This window comes from Mustela nivalis (genome assembly GCF_964662115.1).
Source record: "Mustela nivalis genome assembly, chromosome: 9".
Classification (NCBI taxonomy): Eukaryota; Metazoa; Chordata; class Mammalia; order Carnivora; family Mustelidae; genus Mustela; species Mustela nivalis.
This window is the reverse complement of record NC_139028.1, coordinates 78,442,646-78,469,383: the sequence shown is the minus strand read 5'-3', so window position 1 is coordinate 78,469,383 and position 26,738 is coordinate 78,442,646. Positions and strand designations below refer to the sequence as shown.

The following is a 26,738-nucleotide window of genomic DNA, read 5'->3' as shown; positions in this document are numbered from 1 at the left end:
CAGCTCCCCATGTCCTCGCCTTCCTCCCACCCCTTCCCTTGGGAGCCAGTCTCCTGTCAGCTCAGTTCCAACAAGCTGGGGGCAGGCGCTGGTGGGTCGTGGGGAAGTGCGGGGCGGGGGGCAGATGGGGCAGGAGAAGTTGGAGTGACCTTCAGGGCCATGAGACAGGGTCTTCTCTTCAGCTGAAATTCCTTCAGAGTCAAAGCAGACCGGACACCCTCAGAGACGCTCAGTGGCCTGGTGTCTTTCCGTGGTTTATTAGATACAGAACCAGAATACAGATCCGAGAAAAAGAAGCTGCAGGAATAGCTGGGGCCCAACCTGGCACAGGCTACTAACCCCAACCCTAGGGCATCCCCATGGCCCCAGGCATATCAGGGTAATGCTGGCGCGTGAACAACCTTGTGTCCATGCCTTTTGCACCAGTGGAACAAAGGGGCATGTGGCGGTGACCTGTAGAGTGGGGTGTGAAAGGGACCTTAGCCCTGGCTTTAAGAAGGACACTCTGGTTCAGAGACAAGGCTCTGACAAAACACTGGAAGACCAGTTGTATGTGTGGAGCACCTGCATTTCCCACTGACAGATGCTCTCCTGCTAAACAGTCCCACGAAGCAGAGACCTAGGAATTGGCTGAGCCACAAATCTCACCTCAGGCCCCTCCAGAGACCAACTCTGCTATGGCCTTGGAGAAGAGGCACGTGGCAAAGCCAGGCACGCCCTTCCAGGCTGAAGGTACCCTAAAATAACCAATGACCCTTGGGGGCTCCTGCTACCACCTCACAAGAACCAGCTCACCTGTGAGGGAGGCTGGGAGTGGGGGCCACATAGGGAGCAGGCATGGGTCTGTTCTTCTAAATCCTTTCCTGAACCACAGGGTAGGGACAGAATGCCAGGGCATCCCTCTTGGGTCTACAGGGGACTTGAAGGTCACTGAGCCCATTCTCCTGTCTCTGGGCCTGACCTTGCAGAGCTTGGTGGGAGGACCTGGGAACCCACCCTCTTCGCTTCTGGAAAATCCCCCTGTGCAGCCCCATGCAGGCCTGTGTATTGCAGTTAAAGCCTCCTTGTCCTTTTACTGTGGTTCTCCCAGGGTAGAAAGGGTCCCTGTCCTGCACATGGTCTTGAGTCTAGCTTGGGGCCTGGCTTCCCAGGAAATCTTTCCCCCTCCACCCCGCTGCAGCCAGAGTCAGGGCTCAGGCCCATTCCAGACCTCAGCCAAGGACAGAGTTGAGTTCCCTGAGCCCTCAGGTATGATGCTTTTCGGTGTATGCAGGAGAGGGAGGCCAGAGAAGAAGCCAGGAGGGGCAGGTGTGGCCCTTTCTAATCACTCTCCGAGCCTCTGCCTGTCATTCCGTTCTCCGCACCTACCTGCTCTCCACACCTGTAGCAGCCAGGCCCACCCCCCGCCCCGGCACCCTGGGCCCACTGGAAGCAGAAGGTGGGGGTGGCAGAGGTGGTCCAGCCAGCCCCGGCCCCCAGGCCTCAGGACCACTGGCAGGCACAGTCGGTGGGCTCCTGCACGGTGTAGGGCACCCAGGTGGCGTTGGTGGCACAGAAGAGCTGCACGGAGCGCCGCTGCAGGCCCACCTCCCGGCAGCACTTGCAGAAGCGGGCGTAGGTGTTGATGTTGTAGTTGTAGATGCTGGCGGACGGGCACCTCCCGTCGCAGGACACTAGGTTCACCTAGAGGTGGGCGGGCTCGTGAGGCCGACAATGCAGCACACCCCACGAAGCCCCCTCTCCCACCGCCAGGGGGCGCCACTCACAGGGGTGTTGCTCCTGCATTCGTTCTTTCGGATGGTCATACGGATGGTGACCTTCTTGCAGGAGCGCCCGTCCTCTTTACCTGGGGGGGGGGGGGGCAGGGAGGGGGCAGCTGTGGCTGAGAAGTGTTTGCAGGGGACAGCAGACGGGCCAGACTGGGGCAGTTAGTGTCATGCTTGAGGGTCTCTCTACAGGCGTTAGTGCCCCTCCCCAGCAAAGAGAAAGCCTTTCACTCAGTGCCCTGGAGACAGGCAGGTGGTGAAGGCAGGGGAGACAGGGAATGAGGTCTGGATGGCCGGGTGTGGGGGGACGATGTGGGGGCAGTGCTCTGGGCTAGGAAGAGGAGGATTTGGAGTCTAGGCAGGCTGCCTCCCCACCCCAGCCCCAGTGCCTGTCTCTAACCCCTGTTGGTGACCCTGGCCCTGTCCCCACCCCTCTCTCAGCTTCAGCGTTCCAACTCTGAGAGGTCTTCTAGGATAAAGAATCGGCAATTTCCTGAATGTATGGAAACCCACTACCTTGTACCAGAAGCTGGCACACAGCGGGCTCACTGGGTTTCCATATCCATCGGACAGGGTCAAGGGTTCATGCACCTCACACAGTCATCACAGGCATGGAAGGTGACTGGCAGCAGCTTCCTCTGCCTGGGCCATGCCTCCCACCGACAGGCCATCTTAGGGCCACTCGGGCCCTCACAGACGGAAATATCTCCTCCCCAGGCCTTTCCTGCGCCCCCGCCTGAAACTACAACCCCCTCCCCCTCCACCCTCTGCTCCCTCCCCGACCCCTCCCTTGCCTTATTCCTAGCCTGGGCACCATCACCATCTCACCAGAGACACAAGGGTGGGTATGCTGGGGAAACAGAAGCTTCAGACCTTCTTTTGAACAGCCCCTCCCTCAGCTTGCTGTGAGCTCTTTTCCATTCTAAATAAATACTCAATTTCACACCCTGATATGGGACTTGAAAGTTTGTATTCTTCTTCTTAATGAGGCCCCCCCAAACTGTGTAAGTCTCAATCCCCCTAAAACCAGAGGTATCCGTCTTACTATATATTTTACTTATTATTCTGTCTCTCCCACTAAAACGTCAGCGGCGTCTACAGTGCCTAAAACAGGGCCTGGTGTATTGATGCTCAGTAAATATTTGCCTGATACACGGATTCTCTCTGTCACCCCAGGGAGCCTGCCAGAAATGGGGTGGAATTCTGGCCTCTGGGCCTCACCACAGTGGGTTTCCCACCATACCAGCTGGAGGACTCCCGGCCAGAGCTAAGTTCACTTTTTCCTCCCCCTCTGCTTCTAGCAGGAAAGAGGCCCAAGGCCTGTCCTGGCCATGGCCCTTGGGGTCCTGGACTGAGACCAGCTGAGTGACCAGTGGGAGCAAAGCAGTGGCAGCACTGGGCGCTGATGGGCTCCGGGAGAGTGGGCACCGCTGAAGCATTCCCACGCAAGCCCAGGGGGTGAGGCTCGCTATCCAGCATGCACTGTTGGCTGAAAGGCCCTTGCCAGAGGCAGGGAGCAGGGGCCCGTGCCCTTCCCTCCCCCACCCCCAGAGCTGGGGCCATCTAGCAGAAGGGACATTGTTGGGAACAGCAACATGGCTGCACGCCTGCAGTCCTTCCAAGAGGAGTACCTGGGTGGCAGTGGACACTAACCCGTGGAGGAGAGGCAGGGCTAACGGGGACCACAGGAAACAGGGTCCCCGGGGAACCTAGGGAGAGGGACATGGGTTGCAGGTCACATGGGAGCACATGCAATATTCAGCGAACGTGAGTTGCGGGTGAGAGACCAGCCAATGAGGCACTGAGCCCAGCTTTCCTGCTGTCTGTGAAGTGGACACAGCGTCCCAAATTCTGTCCTCCAAAGGCCAGTCTGAGGACCGTAGGGGGAGGGGAGGCACGTAGGCAAAGGTCTTACAGTTGACTGGAACGCACCTGCCTATGTGGCTGGGACTGTGGGTTCCAGGGGCCAGATGTGGGACACATGCCCAGAGCTCTCACTCAAACTGAGTCAGGGACCCCACGGACCTGAATCCCACCCAGGGGGCATCTCTAAGACTGGGCTCCTGGCCACAGGAAGGATTCACCTGGGGGGCTTCTGGCTGGGGGTCGTACAGGAGGAGGGAGAACAGGTGGGAAATTACTGACTTCCTGGACGTCCCCGTCTCCATCAAGAAGCAGAGGACTTTTGCTGGGATAGGGACATGAGTATGTGTCTGCCCATATCTCTGCCAGTGCCATGAGCCCGATGGGAGGTGTGTTATTCCTTCATTTAATAACCCCTGATGAACCGCCACTGGGGTGCCAGGCCAGGAACCTGGCCCTCTGAACCCTGGCATGATACCCTGTCCCCCGACCCGAAAGGTGTCCCCCTTCACCCCCGGGCCTCAGCCGAGCTCACTCACATGTCCTGCAGCACCCTTCCAAGGACGGTACCACTGAGCCCCCAGCCTAGAGGGAGAGGAGAGGAGGTCAGTGGGAGAGCCTGTCCTAGACCTGGAGCCAAGATCCCAGCAAGAGGCAGCGAGAGTGACTCCCTTTCTCCCATGATGCTCCGGGAGAGGAGTACCAGGTCTTTCCATCCATCAGGGCCTGGCCAGTGGGAGAAGGGGCCCCTGGGCTGGCCCTGGGAGAGCCAGAGAGGCTAACCTGACTGGCTGGGACAGTGACACTAAGGCGGCCTGTGGCCCCAGTAAGACTGCAGGCTGGATAAGAGGGTGTGGGCCCCCCGTCCTTCCAGGGGGCAGCTTCCCTCATGCCCTACCCTGTTCTCTCATTAGTGCTTCCTGCACAGAGGGTCAGGGAGGGGAGGGGTACAGGGGCTGACCCATTTGGTCCAGTGACCTGGGCTCTATCTCAGTCCTGGATAAGTCACCCCTTTCCTCTGGGTTTAATTTTTCCACCTTGAAAATGGGGGCAGAGCCCTCCTCCTCGCTTATGAAATCAGCCAAACAATGATATGGGAGAGCTTTGTGAATTAGGGAGTATATGCGTGTGATTTTATGAGTGTGTACTTGTGTGTGTACACATGTAATTTTGTATTGTGAGGGTATGACTGGGAGGGTGTGTGTGTTTTCTAGGTAAGATCAGAAATCTTTTGATGTCTGATATCAATCTCGGGAACTTCGATAATGCAACAATAACCCAGCCCTCCAGAAATCCTTTCCCTTGATGTCTGCCCAGAGTGACAGCTGTCCCTTCTGGCATTGGTTTGGTCAGTGGCAGTACCATCAAACCATCCTACGACCGAACTGGGTATCTGCACGCTGTGTGTGGCCTGTGTGCCCCGTTGTGTGATGGTCCATGGCGTGTGTTCTGGCAGGCAGAGGGGTTCATGTCCCCGTGAGGTGTGCGGTGTGCGTGAGGGACTGACTGTCCATGTTGGTGTGTGTGTGAGGATGGATGTTTCCGTACACCTGGGCACTCCCATGTGATGCGTGGGGATGTGTGCTGTGATGAGGTCAGAGCGGGACCACATGGAGGGACGTGGAGCTGGGGTGGCAGGGTACGTATAGATTTCAGTGGACCCCTCCTCCCTCACCTCAGAACACAGGACCCCCCGCCAGCCCCCACGCCCCCTGCCAGTAAAACGGCTGGTATCCCTGGCTTCAGGCCATGCCGTGCAGGGAGGAAGTTGGTACTGACCTTGGCACACTCAGTCTCGTTGAGTGGGGGGCAGCTGATGGGTGAGCGGACGAGCACCGCGCCCAGGGGAGTGTTGCTGCAGTGATGGCGGGCACAGTCTGCGATCCATGACGCCCCAGGCTGGAGGGCACAGAGATGGACAGGTGGCCCGTGGGAACTGCTAGGACACAACTCCGAACACAGGTGTGGCCCAGGACCTGGCACTGCCCAGGACCCTGTCTGCACCTCTCCCTGAGCCCTGGCCTACCCCTAACCACCCCCCACACACCTTCCCCAGGTGGGTAGCTGGGGGGCCGCCTACCAAGAACAGGGAGGTGGTGCCGTTGGGGAAAGTGAAGAGGCAGGACACGTTTCTGCAGGAGCCGCAGCAGGCTGCCAGGTCCCGTGGGTGCTCGTACTCCTGGTTCTACAGGATCCGGCAGGATGAGAGGGGCCTCAGCCCTGTGCCCACCTCCACCCTCCTGCCTTTCCTACTGCCTGAGGTCCCAGAGCCCGAAGCCCAGAGCAGGCCGGCCTCAGAAAGGGAGCTCCCAGCCTCTCATGTCAGGAAGGAAGGTCTTCCCTCCGTCCGCCTCAAGCCTCCCTCACAGCAATTCCTAGACCCCGGCCCCATGGACGAAGAGCATTTCCACCCATTTCAGCGACAGCACTGCTGGTGATTAAGGGTGCTCGTTCTGGCTGCGCACAGACCTCAGTTTGAGTCCTAGTCCCTGCGGGAATTTGGACAAATGACTGGACCTCCCTCAGCCTCCGTTTTCTCATTTGACAAATGGGGCTATTTCCACCCCAACCCTCATTCACTTTTACAAGAAGCCAGTCACTATCCTAGCTACTGGGCATGCAGAAGTGCTCAACAAAGGGTAGCAGGACAGACACACACACAGAGCAGCAAGGAGTGGGCCAGTCATAAGTAGGTGCCTCGATCTGTGTTCTCGCCATCAGATACCTGCCCTGGCCAGACCCGCATTCTTGCTGTTCCCCTCCTGGCCTCTCCCAACCCGGCCTGAGCTCAGCATCTTCCACAGGGGTCTCTGAAGGGCCCCTCCCCCCAGCCCTACCCTTCAGACATGTCTAGAAAGCTTGAGGATCCTCTGATTCCTGGAGCACCCAAGGTCACCCAGGCTGGTGCCCTGACCCGGCCCATCCCCCTCCCGCCCCACACCTACCGCCTCACAGTGGACGTCACACAGCACAGAGGTGGTGTTGATTTGGTAGAAGCTGGTAAGAGGGTCAAGCACGTCCGTGCAGCGCGAGGTATGGCACACGCCGTCTGCCGAGAGCTCCACCACGGTCTGGCCCGGCAGCATCACCCCCAGCTCGCGGCTCAGGCACACGGGGGCCTTCACTGGGTAGGTGTGTGGGATGACCGCAGTCACCGAGAGCCCGGCAGGCACATCCAGCACCCCCTGGCCAGCCCAGCCTGGCCCTACCCAATGGGCGTCCCTTCCCTGCTCACCACACTCGTATTTGGCGCAGCCGCACACATTCTCCACGCTGTGCAGGAACTCCTCGTCCAGCTGGGACTTCTCCCACTGGGTGGGGCAGAGGCAGTCAGCACCCCAGGCTGCAGAAGCCCAGGCCCGCCCTCGGGAGCAGTCTGCCACCCAGGCCCTTGTCTTTGTCAGTTGGCTCTGTGCTGTGGATGGGGAGGGGGCTGGCGGGCCTGGGGCCCTTGACTCCCAGGGAGCTCACGCCTTCCCCAGCCAAGGGGAAAATTCCCAGGGTGGCTCCCCACTGAGGAACACTCCCCAGTGTCCTTTCCTAGGGGCTAAAGGCTCTCCTTTCACCCCAAGCACCCACTGGCCACCTCAGTGAGGGACCATTGCATGGCTGTCAGCCAAGAACCCCGCATGGCTTATACCATTTACCATCCTCATTCACCAGTTGAAGGGAGAAGAGGAGGGATGGGGAGGGGGAGAAAATGAGAGGAAGTGTGTGTTGTGGGACATGAAGTGAGGAGAATATATATAATCAGAAAATGGTGAAAAAAACCCTTTAAACATAACTTCACATTTCTTAAAGTATTTTCCCTTCCCTCAGGGGCTGTGCAGCCTGGGGGTGAAGGGCATGGTCTCTGGAGTCAGATTTCCTGGGTCCTAATCCTGACTGTGACTTACTAGCTTCATGACCTTAACCTTAGTCTTCCTATCTGTATAACTGAGATCATCATGGAATCAAGCTCATTGGGCTGTCATGAGAATTAATCTGACAATATACATAAAAAGGCCTAGGAACGTCCCTGACATATAGTTAGCTCTCAGTAAACATTAGCTGCCATTATGAGTTTCATCACCATCATCGTCATCTTCACCATCCCCCCCTACCATCATCACCATCACTATCACCACCATCACTGTCATCTCCACCATCCCCACCACCACCATCATCACCATCATCATCACCATCATCTCCACCATCCCCACCACAACCATCATCACCATCATCATCATCATCATCTTCGCCATCCCCCCCACCATCATCACCATCATCATCACCATCATCTTCACCATCCCCCCCACCATCATCACCATCATCATCATCATCACCATCACTGTCATCTCCACCATCCCCACCACCACCATCATCACTGTCACCATCATCGTCATCTTCACCATCCCCATCCCCACCATCCCCACCACCACCGTCATTGCCGTCCCCATCAGCATTGGACTTGCTCACCATGATGCTAAAGCATGAGCATGCCCACTTTATAAATGTGGACACTGTACTCAGAAAGCAGAGCTTAGGACAAGGAAGCTGATGAGAAAGCCAAGGCTTTCTGCACTACATTAAAGGAATAGGGTCTCCAGGGGGTGGGACACAGTAGAAAGGAAAGGGGGTGGCAGATCTCAGAGAGTGGGGAGAAACAGGGTCTCCATACCAGGTGGCACCGGGGCACTGGAATTGTGTCGCAGTCACACTCTGAAAAACAGGAGAGGGCCGGGACCCATCTCACTGGGAGCTGTCCAGGTGGAAGTCACCCTGGGTCCCCATACTGCTCCCTCCCTTGCAGACCCTCCTCTGGCTCAGCCTCAGCCCCAGTCAGGGTGGGGGTTGGGGGGGAAGAAGCCAAAATCTTAGCCTCCCTTCAGCCTCCGGGGACACAGGGACTGTGGCTCCCCTGGTAGGCCTGTGGGGAGGCAAGAGTGGGTCCTGGTTCTAAGCTCCACTCCAGAGGCGAGTGAGGTTAAACAGGCAGATAGGCCAATCACAGGTGCCCTTTGTCATCTGGGCTTCACCCTGCCCCATCCTCCTGAGAGCCCTTTCTAGAGCAGATGTGGGGCCTCTCCAGAAGTGAACATGGCAGGGGTGGAACTTCTGACCGTCTGTCTTTCCCAAATATGTATTCCAGCAAGTTCGGCTTTATTGGTCCAAGTGTCCAGCCTTGGGCAGGCCCTGCTCAGGGAGAGCCTGCTGCCCGGGCAGTGCCAGAAAACTCAACAGACACGCAGGCTCTAGCTTCCTGAGAGGAGAGCGCAAGGTCAAAGCGCCTGTGAAAACACTCTCCTGGGTCCCTCACTCCTGCAGCAAATAGTTTTTTTTTTTTTTAATTTTTATTTATTTATCAGAGAGAGAGAGGGGAAGAGAGCGAGCACAGGCAGGCAGAGAGGCAGGCAGAGGCAGAGGAAGCAGGCTCCCTGCTGAGCAAAGAGCCCTATGTGGGACTCGATCCCAGTACGCTAGGATCAGGACCTGAGCTGAAGGCAGCTGCTTTACCAACTGAGCCACCCAGGTGTCCCTGCAGCAAATAGTTTTAAGCGCCTACTCTGTGCAGAGCTTTTCCTGTGCTCTGGGGACAAAGCTATGAATAAAACAGACCAAACTCTCTGGCCTCCTGACGTTAACATTGGAGGCCTGGAAAAAAGACGAGTGAAATAAATGTGTAACTCTTTCTAAATCAACTCTAAGTCACATTTTTACATAAAGCTCACTGGTGTTCGTTATTGATCATGGAATCATGGAGGCTCCCAAAAGGGTTTGAGGCAAATTTTAAGAAGATTTTTTTTTTTAAACCAACAGACAGCTGCAATAAAGGCTTTTTTTTTTTTTTTTTTTTTTTTTTTTAGATGGAAAAACCTTTGGGGAACAGGGATCTCGATTTTTTCCTTCTTTTATCCCAAGGGAGAAAAATGTGTAGGAATGTGAAGTGCCCAGCATTCAGATGCAGGGGGAGCAAGGCAGTATTGGTGGCTCTAGAGTGCTGGAATGTAAGCAGGTGGACCGTGGGGGCTGTGCTTCCCTTGCCTCCCTCTCTGCGAAGCTGTGGAGAGGGGCGTCTCCACGCAGGGACTCACCGCAGGACTTGTAGGGGCAGCAGCGGTCCGGGCTCCACACCTCCACCAGGGCAGTGCCCATGCCACACTGCACGTGGGGACAGCGGAAGCTCTCGCACACTGTGAAGGAAGGGAGGCAGAGGACATGTCAGTTGCAGACACCTTGGAGCAGACACCTTGCAGAGACACCTTGGGCTCCTCCTTGGTTGCCCCCACCCCTGTCCAATGTTCCTTAGACACCCTCCAGGGCTAGAGCCCAGGGAAGAAGTCTGGGCTCCTGGAGTCTCCCCATAGAACTTCTTCTGGAAGCCTTAGTTCCACTCTGAGGAGGGATTAGCAATAGGACAGTGTCAAAACCTTAAAGTGACTCAACGGAGCCTTCCTTCCCCCTAGATTCTGTGTCACCCTGAGAGTAGGGGCAGATGGACACCAGGGACCAGTGCAAGCTCCACTGCTGGGAACGAATGTTCCCTCTAGAGGAGAACGCCATGCTATGCGCCCTGTGGGAACCATACCCACGGAGCCCACCCTGAGCCCGCTCTGTATCAGGGATGCTACACTCCAGGGTGCACACTTCCCTTTTTCCTAGTCTTCAGGCAATCCCTCTTAGTTTGGGGTCCCTCAGCCATTCTCATTTACTGGAAGGACAAGGCAAGGATTGAGGGACTCCTGGGCACAACTTTGGGGTGGGGAGGGGAGGTGTTGGGGACAGCACTTTGAAAACTGATCTGATTTACTAAAAAAAGCATATTGGCACAGGTAAAGATTATCAACTGATGTCTCAAAAACAAACAAACAAACAAAAAACAGACTCTTAAATACAGAGAACAAACTGGTGGTTGCTGGCGGGGGGAATAGGTGAAATAGGTAAAGGGGAGGATACAAGCTTCCAGTTATAAAATACGTAAGTTATGGAGATGAAAAGTACAGCACAGGGAACAGAGTCAACAATATTATAATGACAAGGTGTGGTGACAGATGGTGATGACATTCTTCAAGACGAGACCAAAGGCGTGTGCACATTTGTTGAAATGCTATGTTGTATACTTGAAACTAATTAACATTGCATATTAATTATGCTCTAATAAAAACAACAAAAAAATAAGAAAATCTAAAAAACCATGTACAGTATGAGCTTACTTTGATTAAAAACAAACACACGTATAAAGGCCTAGAGAGTATGTGGAAGGATGTATTCCAACCCCAACTGTGCTGACAGTGGGGTATCTAGGAAGCCAGAAGAAAGTATTCTCACTCGCTTGCATTTACTTGGATTCTGTACCTTTTATGAAGCAGATATAGTGCTTCTATAACAAAAGTACAATGAGGATCGGAAGAAGTAATGATACCAATACCCTCCCTTTACTGAGCACCTACTGTATGCCAAGGACTGTAAGGTACTTCACATATATCATCTCCCATCTTCATGAGAGTCCCTCAAGGTACGTACTGTTAGCACCTTTGGACCCATGAGGAACCTTGGCTCAGAGAGTTAGTGACTTGCCCCAGGCCACATGGCTAGGGGCAAATGGCAAAACCGGGAAGCAAAACCATGACTGACTGGCCGCACCTGTTCTCACTCCCCATGACCAGACTTCCTCCTGAGAACCCCAGAGAGAGGGGCGCCTAGGTGGCTCAGTGGGTTGAAGCCTCTGCCTCCAGCTCTGGTCATGATCCCAGGGTCCTGGGATCGAGCCCCTCATTGGACTCTCTGCTCAGGGGGAGCCTGCTTCCCTCCTTCTCTCTCTCTCTGCCTGCCTCTCTGCCTACTTGTCATCTCTGTCAAATAAATAAATAAAATCTTAAAAAAAAAAAAAAAAAGAACCCCAGAGACACACATGAATAAAGAGCAGGAGGCCGAGAAGGACAGAAGAAGAGACACACAGAAAGAAAGGAAAGACAAGGCGAAGGACGCTGGCCCTCTGCTCAGATCAGCTTTGTGAACACTTGGCGACGAGAGGCCTGGAGCCCCCAGGTAGGGCTGATCTGTGCATTGGGGTCAGCTCATCTGGGCATGCGCCGTGGAATTCTACTCTGCTCCAAAGTTGGTTTCTGACACTGAAGCCGTCAGGGTTGCCCCTGGGGTCTCCTGGCAGACAGTCCCCGCCTACACCGCTTTGGGCAGGCGAAGTTCACTCCCCTTTTCCCTATAATGAGTGTGCAGTTTTTGCAAATGAAGTCATCTTGAAATTCAACCAGCTTGTTAGGTTTTCTTAACGTCCCTGATGCTGCCTCTACTAGGCTTAAGGGGTACTATTAAGGTACCAGGTATACAGTACACATTATATTAAGGTACTACGTCCTGTGAAGATATCAGAAAGGGTCCACTTCTATTTACGGTCGCAACCCAAAAGAGCTTCCAAGGCTTTGAGATGCAGGGTCTTCTGGGATGTAGGCTGCATGTGCAAAGCCAGGGTGACACAGGGCAAGAGGGGCCCTGAAGCAGGGGCCTTGGCTCATAGAATAAGGACTGTGAATCGGTGCTGGGAGGGTTGGGGTGGTCTCACCCTAGGCCTCCCCCTGGGCCTGCGGACTCCAAGGGAGGGGACAGGGAACCTCCTCCTGAAAGCTCACAGCCATCCACATCCCTGCCTGGACCCCGCACCATCGCCTGGCCCAGCGTCCTCCGGTGAGGCCTCTTCCTCCCTCATAGGTTTGGCTCCTCCTCACCCTGGGGCTCCCTGTGGCTCCCTATTGAACTGCCATTGGTCCTGAGGGAGGGCCTTATGAAGGGGCACATAAATGTCCCTGGAGCCCCTTGAGGTTGCATGCCCGCCTCCAGCTGGGACTCACCACACTGATACAGAGGACAGCAGAGCTCTGTGGTGTTCCTGTCCACGGTGAGCGCCTCTCCTTCCTGACACTCGGGGATCGGATCTGGACAGTCGCCACAGGCTGAGGAGGGGAGAGGAGCCACGGCCGTCACAGGAAGTCCCCCTCACAGAGTCTTGGTACAGGGCAGGTTGCTGGGTTGGTGGAGGGGGGTACCTAAAACCCAGCTGTGACAGGAGCTGGACTCAAGTAGCCTTTCATGGCCTCATGGGGCCTGTCCTGGAGCAAGAATCTAGATCCTCCTTGTCTACCTAAAGTTTTACACCAAACAAACACCAATTTCCTCCTGCTAGTAATGAGTGGGGTGAAGCCAGGCTTGGTTTCCTCTTCCTCCTTCCATTTGTTCTGAACAGGAATCTCACCCGTGTCCTGTGCCCAGTCTATCTGGTGAGCTCCACAATCTCCTTCCCAGCCGCCCCCAAGAAATGTGTGAGGAAAGGGATGTCCGGGATCCAGCTGTGCGCACGGACATCTGCTGGCATGTCTACCCACCGCAGAAGTAGGAGGGGCAGCACGAGTCCCCCAGGTGACCCACAATCAGGATCTGGTCCTGGCGGCAGCTGGGGACCAGTTCTGCCTCACACAGGTCTGGGTCACACTCTGCAGAAAAGATAGAGCTTAAATGCTGGGAGCAGACCCTGTCTGGCCATGCCTGAGCCCCCAGCCCGGCTCTGCCCCAGTCCCTAACCAGAACCCAGTCCCCAGAGCTCCCCCTCCCTGGCTGCAGGGTTCCCCACTCCCCTGCCCTCCCTGCCTCAGAAGCTCTCACCACAGCTGTAGCTGGGGCAGCAGGAGTCCTCCTGGAAGTGGGTGAGGAGTCGGTGGCCTGGGCGGCAGGTAGGGGCGAGGCCCTCACACAGAGTCTGGTTACACACTGGGCCAGGGGCCACAAGGCATGTCACCTGAAGGCTAGGAACACCCCCACCCCCACCTCCTGGCCTCCAGTACTCCTCAGCATCTAGAAAGCTTGTCTTCATTTCTCAATCTCCCCAGAACCTACATTCTAGGAAGGGGCCTCTGAGGGTCACACAGAAGGTCCAGGGCTCGACAGAAGAGCATTAATTGTTAATATTCATCGAGATGGGCCAAGTGCCAGCTGCTATCCTAGATCAGAATCAACTTCTACAGTCTCACAATCAGCCAGAAAGTGGGGACTATGATCAGTCTCGTGCTATAACAGAACCAGCTAAGGCACAAAAGACATTAAATGATCGCTGAGGTCGTAAGGCTGCAAAATGGCAGAAGAGTTGTCCAGACTGCTCAGGTCCATAGCCTGTGTCTTCAAGCCCTACCTCACGCTGCTTCCTGAGGGGGCCTCCTCTCCCCCAGGTGGGGTTCTCCCTGCTTGCAGCACACCCCCCACACGCCCCTTTCATTTTCCCAAGCCTTGTCCTGTCCATCAAGGTCTGCAGGGGGAGCCGGTGCCCTTTAACCATCTTAACGGTTGAGGTTGAGGGAAGTGAATGGTGGGACTTACCACAAACCGTTCCCAGGCAGCAGGGATCCTCAGTGGGCAGGAGCAAGGCCACCTCCCCAAAACGTGGGCAGGTCTCAGGGCGGGGCCCCGGGCAGCCCAAGTCCACTGGGACAATGGTGTTGGGAGCCTGGCACTGGTGCTGGCAGCATCCACTGAGGGAGCTGTTCCAGGTCTCCCCCAGGGCCCGAGGCACGCCCGTGCTGTCAGTGCAAGCTGCAGTGGGGGACAGGGTGGGACACAAGGGACTGAGGTGGGTGGGAAGACCCAAACCATCCCAGGCTTGACCTTCCCTGGGACACTGACCATCCCCAAAGCAGACCTAGAGGGGGGCAGATGGGCCTCGGCCATGGGTGGCAGGTGGGATGAGGAGACCCTGGGGTGAGGTCAGCTTTGGAGGGCCCTATCCTGGCCGGGAAGGGACCTACCACACTTCTCCTCGGGGATGCAGAGCGCTGAGTGGCGCCGGTGCAAGAGGGTGCCCTCGGAGCAGACACAGCCCTCACCCAGCACCTGGCACTGCTCTGGGTCCAGCGGGCCCAGCAGCCCGTCCTGGCACGTCTCGGGGGGCTCGCAGGCTGCCACACATGCCTGGTAAATGGAGTCACTGGAGCATAGGAAGGCTGCAGGGGCACAGTGGACAGCAAGCAGGGCTCAGACCCCAGGCAGAGTGAAGAAGGGCCTCAGAGTGTCATCTGGGCCTCAGCAGAGAGTGCAAAGGGGTTTGGTGTCCTTGCCTCCCTTATCAGAAGGCAGCAAAGCACCACCCCAGGCCAAATCCAGCCTCCTACGGACTTTTGCGAATAAAGTTTTATTGAAACACAGCCACGCCCAGCCACCTGCCTATTGTATCTGGCTGCTTTTGCACTCCTAGGGCAGAACTAATTGTGACAGAGACAGTAAAGCCTGAAAAGCCTCAGTTATTTACCATCTGGCCCTTCGCAGGAAACATTTGTCAAATCCTTGCTTTAGATCAGTGTTTTCCAATTTTCTTGACCTTAGAAATTACACTTTACACTGTGGTCTGGTACACACGGGCATGCAGAGCAGTGGTCCTTAAACCTCAAACAGTGGTCCTTACAGAGGACTCATTTGGGAGCTTTTGGAAATCCCCTTGCCAGGACCGCACCCGGAGCAACATTAGAATCTCTTATTGTGGGGCCCAGCATTCGTACTTTTTGGAGTTCCCTAGGGATTTTAAAGGATGGCTTGGGATTGAGAATTACTGATATATATATATATATATTTGAAACTTTTTTTAGAGCATTACTGATATACTGAAACAAACTTGTTCACAAAACAATATTTACTCAAAAAAAAAAAAACCCAAAACCAAAAAAAACAATATTTACTTTTTCTAGGTAGAGTACACACTAGCATTTTCTATTCTGTTGCATATTTTGAACATGGTGTTGACCCCCAAAGTTGGTTTCATACCCACAGTGTGGAAAACACTACTCTAGATGACTTTGTCTTTTCATCTTTTATCTGCCGTCGTATTCTAGGCGTGGTCTTCCTGTGAGCTCCTTCCAGCCTATCTGGATGTGTCCACATTTATAAATCAGAGTGCCCTAGGCCGGTCCACCCCTGTCTACACCACCAGTGCAAACCTAATGGGATGGGGAGGGGTGGCTCTCACTTTCCTTCTCAGGCAAGGAAGGGAGAGACTGAAGGAAGAGAAAGATGACCAAGAAATTAAAAGAAAGGCAATACATCCTGGATGGTAACCATGTAGTGGACCTGCGGGAGACACTCGGCACACATTACCTCATGTCACCTTCAAACCAACCCTAGGGGGAGCCATTATTACTTTCTTCATTTTACAGAGAAGGAGAAGAGATTCAGGTAAGTTAAATAATAAGCAGATAATATTGATTGGGCTTATTAATCTAGATTATAATAAAAATAAATGTGTTAAATTATTCATAGATGGATTTATATTTATTATATAGTATATTAAATATGTTTGTACTATATTGTATATTAAATAAAAATACACTTATTTATTTATCATAGATATATTGGTAAAATACTTCTAGAATTACAGAGTAATATCAATGAATGAATGAATAAATCAATGACTAACAGGGGCGGGAGCGTCAGAAGCCACGGAGGAGTCGCCCATCCTCCCCACTCCCGCTCAGGCCCTGACTCACGACAGTAGTCAGAACGTCGCCACTCGATGCACACGTGGAATTTGTGGCACATGGCCACGTACACCGTCAGTGCCACGCAGGGCTGCTGCACGTACTTGGTGTCCCGGATCCACAGTTCACAGAACGACTCTGGTGGCACCTGGGCAAGCCAGACAGTGCTGCTCCCCACTGATTCCCCATATCCCGGGGCCCAGCTCCTCCCAGCCACAATAACCAGGCACAATAACCAGTTTCTGGAGACTCATGATCTGGCCCCAGGTTCAACACCTCTGGGGAGCTGCTCTCTGCAGGTAGGGACTGTCCTTCCTAGCCTGGGAGGTCCCCCCATGCCGGGCCCCAGCGGGTACCTACAAAGCGGTGGCAGGCGCTGAAGGTGCGGTTGGACACCATGCGAAGGCAGGGCGAGCAGTCCGCTGTGGCACAGCTGTCCGGGCGGAAGCGGGTCTGGCCCACCGAGGTCAGGGAGCTGGGCACCTGCCAGCTGTCCAGAAAGGGAGCGGGGTCCTCAGCCTCACCCAACACAGAGCCGTCCTCCAGGGTGAGGTCGTTGGCTGCATCCCCATCACAGATGCCTGGAAAGGGAAGGATGATCCCAATAGCCATAATGATTACCACCACTCCCAGGTCCCTGGATGTCACTTTGCATATTTCTTACAACAATTCTTTGAGGCTGGTATTACTATTATTCCCCTTTTACAGATGAGAGAAATGAGGCACAGAGAAGCTAAGAAACCTGCTGTGTAGGAAGATATCATCATTCTTAGGAGACAGACACCAAAGTATTTAGAGATAGAGGGATACAATGTCTCCGACAAACTTTCAAATCACTCAGAAAAAATGCATTTATGTAAAAAAGGCAGAACATAGAAAAGTGCACATATAAAAATCATATATGTGTGCATGCATATATATACACATATGTATACCTATGTGTGGTTTTTATACATCTTTATACACATCTAAACACATTTTATACACCTCAGTGTACACACAGAGGCAGGAAAAGCAAATGTGGCAAAATGGGAACCCTTGGTAAATCTGAGTAAAAAGTAAATGGGAGTTCCTTATAGTAGCTCTGACCTTACATGAAAATTAAAAATGACTCCAAGAAAATCTGCCTTAGCGGAGACTGCTAGCTAAGTGTAACGCCTCTTTCCTCTTCTTCCCGGACAGTTCTCTAGCCTGTTTTTCCCAGGATCTCCTGGGGCTGGGGGAGCCCATGCTGAGTGAGGAGGAGGGTGAAGGGTACCGGGGCCAGGCGGTCCATCAATATTCTTTGACTCTCTGACTCTTTTTCCTGCAGTGGAGTTGGAAGCGTGTGTTGAGAATGGCAGAGCCGCAAGATGGAGGGAGTCTCCACTTGGGAATTTTTGTGTGCCCGAAATAGACTTCTGTCAGGTCATAAGACATTGAAATGGGGGTGGGGGCTGAAGTTTCTCTGTCACAGCTTCTACCATGACCTTAACTTTCAGCTTCCTCTCTCGAGCTCTAGGCTCCCCACACACACTTCCCTGCCCTTGACCTTCTTATGCTGCTCCCTCTGCCTGAAACACTTTCTCAGAAGTCCTTTCAAGAGCGCTTCGGAGGCACCCGTCCACGACCTTCCAGTTCTGTAGAACGGATTTTGGTTTGGCTGGGCTGTCCTGCTCTGAGTGCAAAGATTCATTTTCCTTTAGATAAATTTTCTCACTCTCCCAGTAGTCTCCCCTGGTTCCCCAGCAGGGTGCCCAGGACACAGAGTGTTAGTTCGGATAAAAATTGGCTGACTTCTGCTTTCACACCTCCAGCCACCAGTTTCATGAACGTAAAGCATGATTTACTCAAAACCTTCAGGTTTTATGGTCCCAGTGGTTGCATTTTTGGTCTTGACATTGAGTCACCGAAGGGTGTCCTGAGTATCCTAGGGAGGAGATTACTGCTGAGGCCAGCACTCCCTGCCAGGCATAAAGAGTGGAAGCAAGACATGGTGAGAAAAAGATGATGGAGTGTTGGCAGTGCTGTGTGTGTATGTGTGTGTGTGTGTGTGTGTGTGTGTGTAAAAAGATATTCTTGCATCAGTAAGTCAGTAAGAACAGAGGTTTCATAAAACAGTGATTTCTTCTGTTTTGCCTACTATCTGTTCTGGGACTGGCACATGGTAAGTAATCAAAGAATGAGCAACGAGCAGACTTGCACATGTTAATTCACATGAAGAGGGCATTCTGAATACAAGGGTGTGAGCGTCAATGATCAAAACGGTGCAGATTTATGGACGTACATGTATGTGTTTATGGAACATGGAAGTGCTCCTCTGTTCCCTGGCATCATAATGTCTTGTCACAGAATGTCCCGTGGGGGAGCAGCTGTCCACACTCACACTCCCCCTGCACCCCCCCTTCTCCTTATCAAAACACATCCAGTCCCTAAGGGCACACTCCCGCAGTCATGTTGGTGTCTGAAGAGCCCCAGTGTTGTGGCAGCTCTGCTGTGTGAGTTGGGGCAAGGTGCTTAACCTCTCTGAGTCCCCTTTCTTTTTTAGTTCAATGGTCATCTCTTAGGGTTGTTAGGTCGGTGACCTGCAATAAGTGAGATCAGAGTGTGGAAGTGCTTTGTGAAGTGCCCAGGCCTATGCAGACAGGAAGGATTATCTGGTATTAGGAAGCTATCCGGGAAGCCGACAGACAATCCCAGTTAAAGTGACAACTGGCCGAGGCCAGAGCCCTTAGCCGTCTCCCTGCTGGCAGCTTCTGCCTCAGAACACCAGACACTAGGTCTCTCTGCCCTGGCAGCCATGCTGCTTCCACCTTTGGCCTGGCCTTCTGTCCCAGCTTTCCCTGGGTTCACACAGGGGAACCTATGCTGGGAGACAGAGGTGGACCAAAGAACCATCCCCTCTCCCCCAGCTGGGTCCCACCTCACCGCATAGGCCGCGGCCCTGGGCCTCGCTGGCTTTGCTGGCCTCCAGGACCATGAGTCCTGAGCTGTGCAGCCACTGGATCTGGATGTGTGACGGGGTCCGGATCACATACATGTGACCTGTGTCCTCAATTCTGAATCCGTGTCTGCTCACAGGGGGCCAGACGGGCTGTGAGTCCACAGTCACCTTGTGGGGGGAGAGTGTTCAATGTGAGCACAGCTTGTCTGTCCGTCCACGCACCCATCTACCCAACCATCCATCCATCCATCGACCTACCCACCCATCCATCCACACATCTATCCAACAAACAGTATCAAGCTATGTAACAGGCTCTGTTTCAGGCACATGTGGCCAAGACACTGTCCAAGTGGCATCAAAGAATTCCAAAACCATTTTTATGAGAAAATGATAAAACAAAAAGACACAACAATGGGAGACAGGTTGCATCTCTGTGCCCAAACAAACACGCACTTTGAGGCTTTGTAATCACTCTCCTTCCTTCCTGATTCTTCTGCTCAGGTCATTTCTTCTGGGGGATTTTCCCCAAGTCTCCAGCCTCAAGCTTGGGCACCCCTTCTCTGGGGCCTCCTCACCTCTGTGCTGACCTCTCTTTGTTCCCTCATCGAGGCACCAGATCCACCTTTGAATCCGCAGCACTTGCCTTTGGGCCCGACATAAACCGGGGTCTCAATGTTTGTTAAATATGCAACACACCCTAATTCTCTCCACCACTATACAGTCACAGCTACAACCTCTGCTACATATTGACAAGGTTAAATTTGTATGTACTATGGATTAGTAGTTTTACTTTGTAGAAATGGGAGATTAAAAGATTAGAATCTTAAAGTATTTATAACGACTTTAAACCTCCCTCTCCTAGAGGAATCACTGTTTTATTAATCACTTTGCAAATTATCCAGGACAGGAACTTCGGTGTTGGGAAACTTTGACCTTGGGAAATCCCTGGTGCTCTCAGCCAGAGCCTTCCTAGCTATGCAGAGAGGGGATGGGGCTCCATGGACCTGGAGTGGCCTCCCAGGTCTGGGAATGAACAGTTGCATCTAAGAACTTGGGCTTTAGCTTCTGATCAAGATGGAGTAATAAGAACTAGATATACCTTCTTACCTTAAACAACCAAAAAAACCCTGACAAATTATATGTAACAATAGTTTTCAGGCATTGAACAGTTGGCAGCACAGGAGAATGATTGCTGAGAAAGGGGAAACAAATGAGGTGAGCCTTTTGCATTATTTTTCATTGTAAGGGTCCCTCTCTGTCCTTGCCCCCCAGTCGTGAGCAAGACCTCTCCACAGCTGGACGCCCTGCGGCTTGCCTGATCGCAGCCCTGGGAAGACTGGCTCTCTGATGCGCTCACCTTCCGGCTGAAACGGTCAATGGTGACCTGATGGGTCAGGTGAGTCACATTCAGCATCACCAGGCAGAACGGAGGCCAGTTCAGGTGCCCCTGCAGAGAGAGCCCAATCCTCATCAGCTTGGAGCCCAGTCTTTGTTGCCTTCTCCTCCTCCTCCTGCTGGGGAGCCACTGTGAGCATCCTTTCTCTGCCACCCCCTCGCAGTCTGCCAGGGGCACCGGTCGGGGCTGGGCAGATGGTGCACAGAATCTCAGGGAGCATGTCTGGTTCTACCTGACCTCCTGTAAACCCAGCCAAAACAAAAAGCAAAAACAAAGAGAAAATTCTGCCCTCTTCCACCCGTCTCATGAGGGTACCCTAGTAGGTGATTGTCAGTGGCCAGCATCCTTGGCCATAGGCCACATGGCTGGAGTGGCATCCCAGCTCCTCTGCACTCGCGTGCCTCCCACCTGGGCTTAGGCAATGGGGATGAGCTGGGAATGGTGTCGGCCCCAGAAAGGGCCACAAGGTGGTACACTCCACAAGCCCCTTCTCTACAGGGCCATTCCAGGAGACCCCTGATAGACAGAGCTACTGTAGGGGTTTCCGCGTCTGTCCTCGCCTCTGGCACCCCTTAAAACCCAATTCACTGCTCAATCTCCCCTCCAAATCTCGTCAAATTCCGAGGCCCCAGCAGCAAATGCAGTACCAGGTTGGCACTTTTGCAGTCAAGGACATGGACGGTGACCATTTCTTTGGGGCTCTGGGTGAGGATGTAGATGGCCTCCTTGAACAGGGCTGCGTGGCTCCCATCAAAGGTCACGAAGCTTAGATCAGGGAAGATTGAGCACCGGCCTAGGGGAGGGGAAGGATGAGAAGATTAACAGATGCTTCTGGGGCAGTGGCCACCCAGGTAGTAGCGCAGGCAACTTGGCCTTTTCCCAAGTGGGATTAAGAGGCCCTGAGGGCTGGAGAGTCCCTCAGAGCAGGCATCACAGAGATGAGGCTGCAAGAGTAGGGACCTGCCAGTTCAGGGGTCACAATGAGACAAGATGTCCCACAGGAGAATGCATTCAGGTCAGAGTTACCCTAAGGCCAAGGAACACACAGGGAAGGCGCCGAGGTCACGTTTGGGGAGGATCTGGTGGACCCCAGGACTCACAGGCACATTCCCATAGGGGGCAGCAGCGGTCCCCGCCCACCCTCACTGCGAGGCCCAGGACCCCACAGCGAGGGCGTGTGGCACCCTGGGGACAGTGCTGGGACTGGTTCACTCGGATCAGCTGGCCCTCCAGGCAGATGTGGCGGACGCAGTCCTGCTCAGCGATTGGCTGGGGCACAGGGTGGAGAGACAGCATGAGTGCCCAGCCTAGTACTGAGCCCCTCACTACCCGCCCCTCCCCCCACCCCCACCCGAAGCTAAGGGCATAAGATCCTTTCCAAAGTCAATTGTAGCAGGGCAGGGGACCCAGAGGTATAACTACTAGGGAATGGTGTCGTCACCCTCAACCCACCCAACACGCCCCTCAGGGGCCTGGGGACGAGTTGAGCATGAGATTGGGGACCAGGGACTGAATCCCCAGGATTTCTGCGTATCTGTCCAGTCCTGGTAGAGAGGTCCAGGTACACAGATGTGCAGATGTGCAAGCTCAGACTCAGAGAAACCTGAGCACGCACAAGCACACGCACACACACATGCACACGCACACACAATCTTTCTTAAAAATGTAGATCTACACTGTCTCATGACACCATACAGCACATACACAGATATATGATTGCTCGCCCTGAGTCTCACACATGTAAACTTTGCACACACAGTCCCACCTGACTCTACGGATACAAACATACACCCCCCAGCACACTCATGTTTCCACGTTCTGGTGTCACACTAAGTCATCCAGTTGGCCCTAGGGAAATGGTGAGACTCTGCCATGACATCAGGGACCCAGAAGAGCCTGCAAAATTTGTCAGCTCCAGAGTGTGGGGCAAGCCTAAGGGCAGTGACTGAACCGCCATCTTGCAGCCTGGTGGTTGGTAAAGGAGAAGCTGCCCCAGGCTGAGAGGAATGTGACGCCATGATGGTGTCCCAGCCAAGTGGCCCAGGAGAGAGGGACATAAGGGGACCACACTGGGGTGGCCTGATAGGTCACTCACAACACAGGTGGGAGATGTGCTTTCCTCAGTGGTGGTTGTTAAGGTCTCAGCCGAACTCGCTGCGATGCTCTGGGCGGGGGCTGAGCGCCCAGACTGCTTGGTGGTGGCCTCTGCCTCCAGTTCTGCTGGAAGCTGCGGTCCGGCCGGGGTTCCATGGGCCTGGGCCAGCTGAGGGAGCAGAACGAGTGAGCTCTCCCGGGAGGCGGTCCTGGCCGAGACACGACTCAGGGGATAGGATGTGGGCACCAGTGGCACTGTGACGGCCCAGGGGCCATCAGCCTCCGGTGCCAAGGCAGACAAAGTGTGGGCCACAGCAGGCGTGAGTTCTGTGGGCACCCCCTGGGCAGGACCATATATCCAGGGGGGCAGAGACACTTGCTTGGACAGAATGGCCATCTTCTCTGTGGTGCTCTTGTGTGGGGCAGCAGAGAGTGTGGGGGCTCCCCCCTCAGCCATGGCCACGACTCCAGAGACTGGCAATGTGGCTCCCAGAAGCAGGCTGGGTGCCGTACCTCCTGCCTGAGGGGTTGTATAGCTGGGTAGGCCTACCTGGGCCACGACAGCAGGGGTGAGAGGCGGTGCTGAGCTGAGGGTCTGCGTAGGTGGGGTTGTGGCCACAGTGGGAGATGTGGCCTGCTGCCGGAGTGGAAGGGTGACGACAGAACCCTTGGACCTGGGCGTGGCCACGGGGGCAGATGTGCCCACCTTGGCCAAGGGCAGGCTGGTATCAAGAGGCAGGCCAGAGAGGAGCTGGGGTGGCTGAGTTAAATCCACGGACATGAAGGGAGTGACCCCCAGCCCGTGAGCGAGTGTGGATGGGCTGGTGGCAGCTGGGGTCCCCGGGGGCAGAGCTGGAGGCCCGGTGGCTATGGTAGTTTGCCGGGTGGGGTGGAGTGGGGCAGTAGGGATGGGTCTTGGAAGTGAGGATGCTGGGGTGCCTGCGGACTGGCTGGGCCCAGGCTGCTTCTCCATGGGTGGTGCTGTCTCCACTCTCTTGGTAGCCAGAGCACTGACAGGAACCTGCTGTGCTGTTGTCCTAGCCTCGGCTGGGAGGCTGCTGGGCCTTGAAACGCTCTGGGCCTTTGTGGGCTGGGGCATCCCTGTCTTGTTCATGACTTTTATGATTGCAGGTGTCAGCAAAGTCTTGTGGGATCCCAAGGAAGTGGGAGGCCTGGAGGTCACTGCAGGGGAAGCCACAGGCCTGGAGGAGGAACTCGTAGGCAACTCCAAGCTTGGGAAGGGCTGGAGTGGGGTGGTCCTGATAGGCAAAGAGCCGGGGCCTGGGGCTGTCGCAGCTTTGGTCATGAGTGGGAAGCGAGGTGCGGGGGGTGACTGGGCTGAGTCTGTGATATTGGGGCTCCCTGAAAAGGTCACAGTCACCCTCGTTGTCTTCACAGCCCCTGACCCTATACTAGGTGTGGGTGTCTGCTGCGAAAGGGAGAGAGATGAGGATTCTGGGGTAAGGGTGGTAGCCAGGTGGCTGGCGGTCGCTCCCATGCTGGCTGGGGCCTCTGTGGCGGGGGCAGGGAGGTTAGGTGAAGTGACCCCCGGTGGCAGCTGCAGAGTGGCCTGCGTGGGGCCTGGAGCCAGCTCTGGCCCCTCAGTAACTGCCATGGGTGGATTCAGAGCTGTGGTGAGTGGGGCAGCGGGACCATGCACTGGCTTGTGGGAGGGGGCCCCAGGCGCTTCCTGTGGAAACTGCAGCTCCTTGCCACTGAGAGTGGGCAGCTCCTGACCGGGAGGCAGGGTCTGGTCACCAAGAGACTCTGTGGGAACCAAAACCATGGGCTCCACACCTGGGGCAAAGAAAGAAGCAGCTCAGACAATGGGACACCTGCTGCCTGCCCCAGGGGTGTCTTCACTGGGCAGGGCTGTGAGGTAGGGTTCCTGAGCCAGCAGCCTAGGTGAGCATGGGGGAAGGCAGCTTCCAGCCGCCAGTTAGGCAGTCTGACCAACCCAGGGGCTTCTGTTGTGTGGGACTGGAGGACTCCGCAGGTCTGGACTCTGCCCCATACCTCAAAGCCCGAGCTCAGAGCCAATGGACCTCTGGTCTGCCTTTGCCTGTACTGCACTCCTACCACCTGATCCCAAGCCAGTCCCCTCTCCACTCTGGGCCTCATTTTTCTGTTTAGTGGGAAGAATGGGCTGGATGGGGTCCCTGCCTACTCTAAAGGTCTCTTCCAGAGGCTCCTATGCTGACCCAGCTTCTCCAGAGACCTGGGGACTCTGGGCATGGTTGGTCAAAGCAGAAGCTGGAGATTTAGAGGAAATCTGAGGGAGGGATGAGAAATCTGGGCCACTCACAGTCCTCCAAGTAGACACATCTCTGTGTGACTTCATCCAGGACCTTGGGAGTGGAACAGGCAGGCACACAGCCTTCCACCCTGAGGACAGAGCAGGGAGCCAGTTAGTAGCTGGAGACATGGGGGACAATCATCTCTTTCACATGGAGCGAGCACAGCTTCATCCCTCCTTATGACACACGTCACATGAACCCCCAGAGACACGTGTACAGAAGTACATACACATGAACATGCACGTTGCACACTTTTGCACTCATACTCCTCAGACCAAGAGAGAAACATGAACAAGGTCTGCTTATGCACACACCTGTGCACGCACACACACACACACACGCTCCCATGTGTTTGCATTTAGGCACACTGTCCCACCCGCAAGACTCGAAAACATTCACACAGACACCCACACATCCATACAGACTATCAAAACCTTCGTGCACACACAGCTGCACCAACACCCAGGTGCATACAGCTCACACACGTGTACATACGCATAGCTGTGTGCGGCCCACAGACACCAGTATACCCACACGAATACACACACAGCCCAGGTGTATGCACATCACACAAATCAATACTCACACATGTCCATGTAAGTCAGCTGCACTCTAGTTCACACACACACACACACACACACACACACTGCAATCACGAGTACCTGTGAGCACACACATACATCTCAGGAAATGCTCATGCCTCTGCCCACAGACTACATAGACTACACAGACTACACACCCATTTGCACATGCGCATGCTCAAATACACTGACATACACACCTGGACCCCGTGCTCCCTCACCTTGGCACGTCCCGGCAGCCAGCTGCCTGTGGGTCCCGGCAGGTTTGGAAGCAGGGGCTGGCACAAGCATCATAGCGCCACTCACAGAGGGGGTAGGCAGCCCCTGAGGGCTTGGCATCTGGAAAGGTGAGCCGCACCAGAGTCCAAGCACTGAGCGAGACTGATACCAGCTCAGGGTCAGGAGACAGACACAGAGGTAATCCTAGCTCCACCTATCCCCACCCTGCTCCATGGAAGAGACAAATGGACACATGTAGGAAAAGCAAAGAAAAATAAAATAAAATACAAAATAAAATAAAAACCAACCTAAGGGAAAACTATTCCTGTGAGCAGGGGTCGGTGCCTGGGGGAACCTTGGGATGGGGCTGTGGGAACTTGGAGTAGGGGCTCAGAACCCTGTGGCAGGGAGGCACAGAGCAGGCAGGTGCAGCTGGGCTTTGAGGGTTAGCCAAAGAGAAGGTTGGGACCCCTGATCCCCTGCATAAGGTTGTCCTGTCACCCTGCTCCTCTGGGACCTTGATGGCCAGGCTTGCCCTGCACACTTGGTGGCTAAGAATAACAATAATGACAACAAAAACAATAGCCAACTCTTGAACAGCACCAAACACGACGACATTCAACATCTCATAAGTTTTTCCTTATTAATGCTCACAGTAATCCTATGATGTAGCACTATTATTATCCCCATTTTATAGCTAAGGAAACTGAGGCACAGAAGATGCCAGGAAAATTACTCTCCCAGGAGGATTTCCTGAAGAAAAGGTCCTGTGGCCAGTGCCTTGACAGATGAGGACTCCTCAGAGAAAGCAGGCTATGGGGGACATGGAGGCAGACGAGACCCAGACCATCTTAACACGTGCAACCTGTCTCTGAAACCATGGCCTGACGGGGAAGACATGGGTGGGCTCTGAAGAAACCTGCTTTTCTGTGATCCTGGAGGCCAGAACTGAGAACTTACATTTGGGGAGCACCAACGATGAACCAGGCCCAGAGCAAGGCCCATGATCAATGGGGGGCCTGGTTGGAGATATGTTTGTGAACATATATAATGGACCCATTCATGCAGCTCAAGGCGCCCGCACAGGCACAAA

The 26,738-nt window shown here is 54.4% G+C and overlaps 1 protein-coding gene across 2 annotated transcripts in view; it reads right to left on the bottom strand.

Moving 5' to 3' along the window:
- Positions 1-241: 241 nt before the first annotated feature.
- The window catches only part of OTOG (otogelin), a 141,560-nt gene continuing 115,063 nt past the window's right edge, over positions 242-26,738 (bottom strand). For both annotated transcript variants that reach the window (XM_082683238.1, XM_082683239.1), the window contains 23 exons: positions 25,648-25,765; positions 24,854-24,933; positions 22,550-24,345; positions 21,555-21,723; positions 21,102-21,247; positions 20,416-20,505; positions 19,043-19,226; positions 16,496-16,716; positions 16,145-16,283; positions 14,417-14,611; positions 13,992-14,204; positions 13,284-13,388; positions 13,007-13,114; positions 12,476-12,577; positions 9,704-9,802; positions 8,290-8,330; positions 6,865-6,940; positions 6,575-6,753; positions 5,710-5,814; positions 5,409-5,528; positions 4,169-4,214; positions 1,767-1,846; positions 242-1,683 (listed from right to left, as the gene is read on the bottom strand). In XM_082683238.1, coding sequence (XP_082539364.1) covers positions 1,483-1,683; positions 1,767-1,846; positions 4,169-4,214; positions 5,409-5,528; positions 5,710-5,814; positions 6,575-6,753; positions 6,865-6,940; positions 8,290-8,330; positions 9,704-9,802; positions 12,476-12,577; positions 13,007-13,114; positions 13,284-13,388; positions 13,992-14,204; positions 14,417-14,611; positions 16,145-16,283; positions 16,496-16,716; positions 19,043-19,226; positions 20,416-20,505; positions 21,102-21,247; positions 21,555-21,723; positions 22,550-24,345; positions 24,854-24,933; positions 25,648-25,765 — 4,613 coding nt within the window. In that variant the 3' untranslated portion in view covers positions 242-1,482. The remainder of the gene's footprint in view (positions 1,684-1,766; positions 1,847-4,168; positions 4,215-5,408; positions 5,529-5,709; positions 5,815-6,574; positions 6,754-6,864; positions 6,941-8,289; positions 8,331-9,703; positions 9,803-12,475; positions 12,578-13,006; positions 13,115-13,283; positions 13,389-13,991; positions 14,205-14,416; positions 14,612-16,144; positions 16,284-16,495; positions 16,717-19,042; positions 19,227-20,415; positions 20,506-21,101; positions 21,248-21,554; positions 21,724-22,549; positions 24,346-24,853; positions 24,934-25,647; positions 25,766-26,738) is intronic.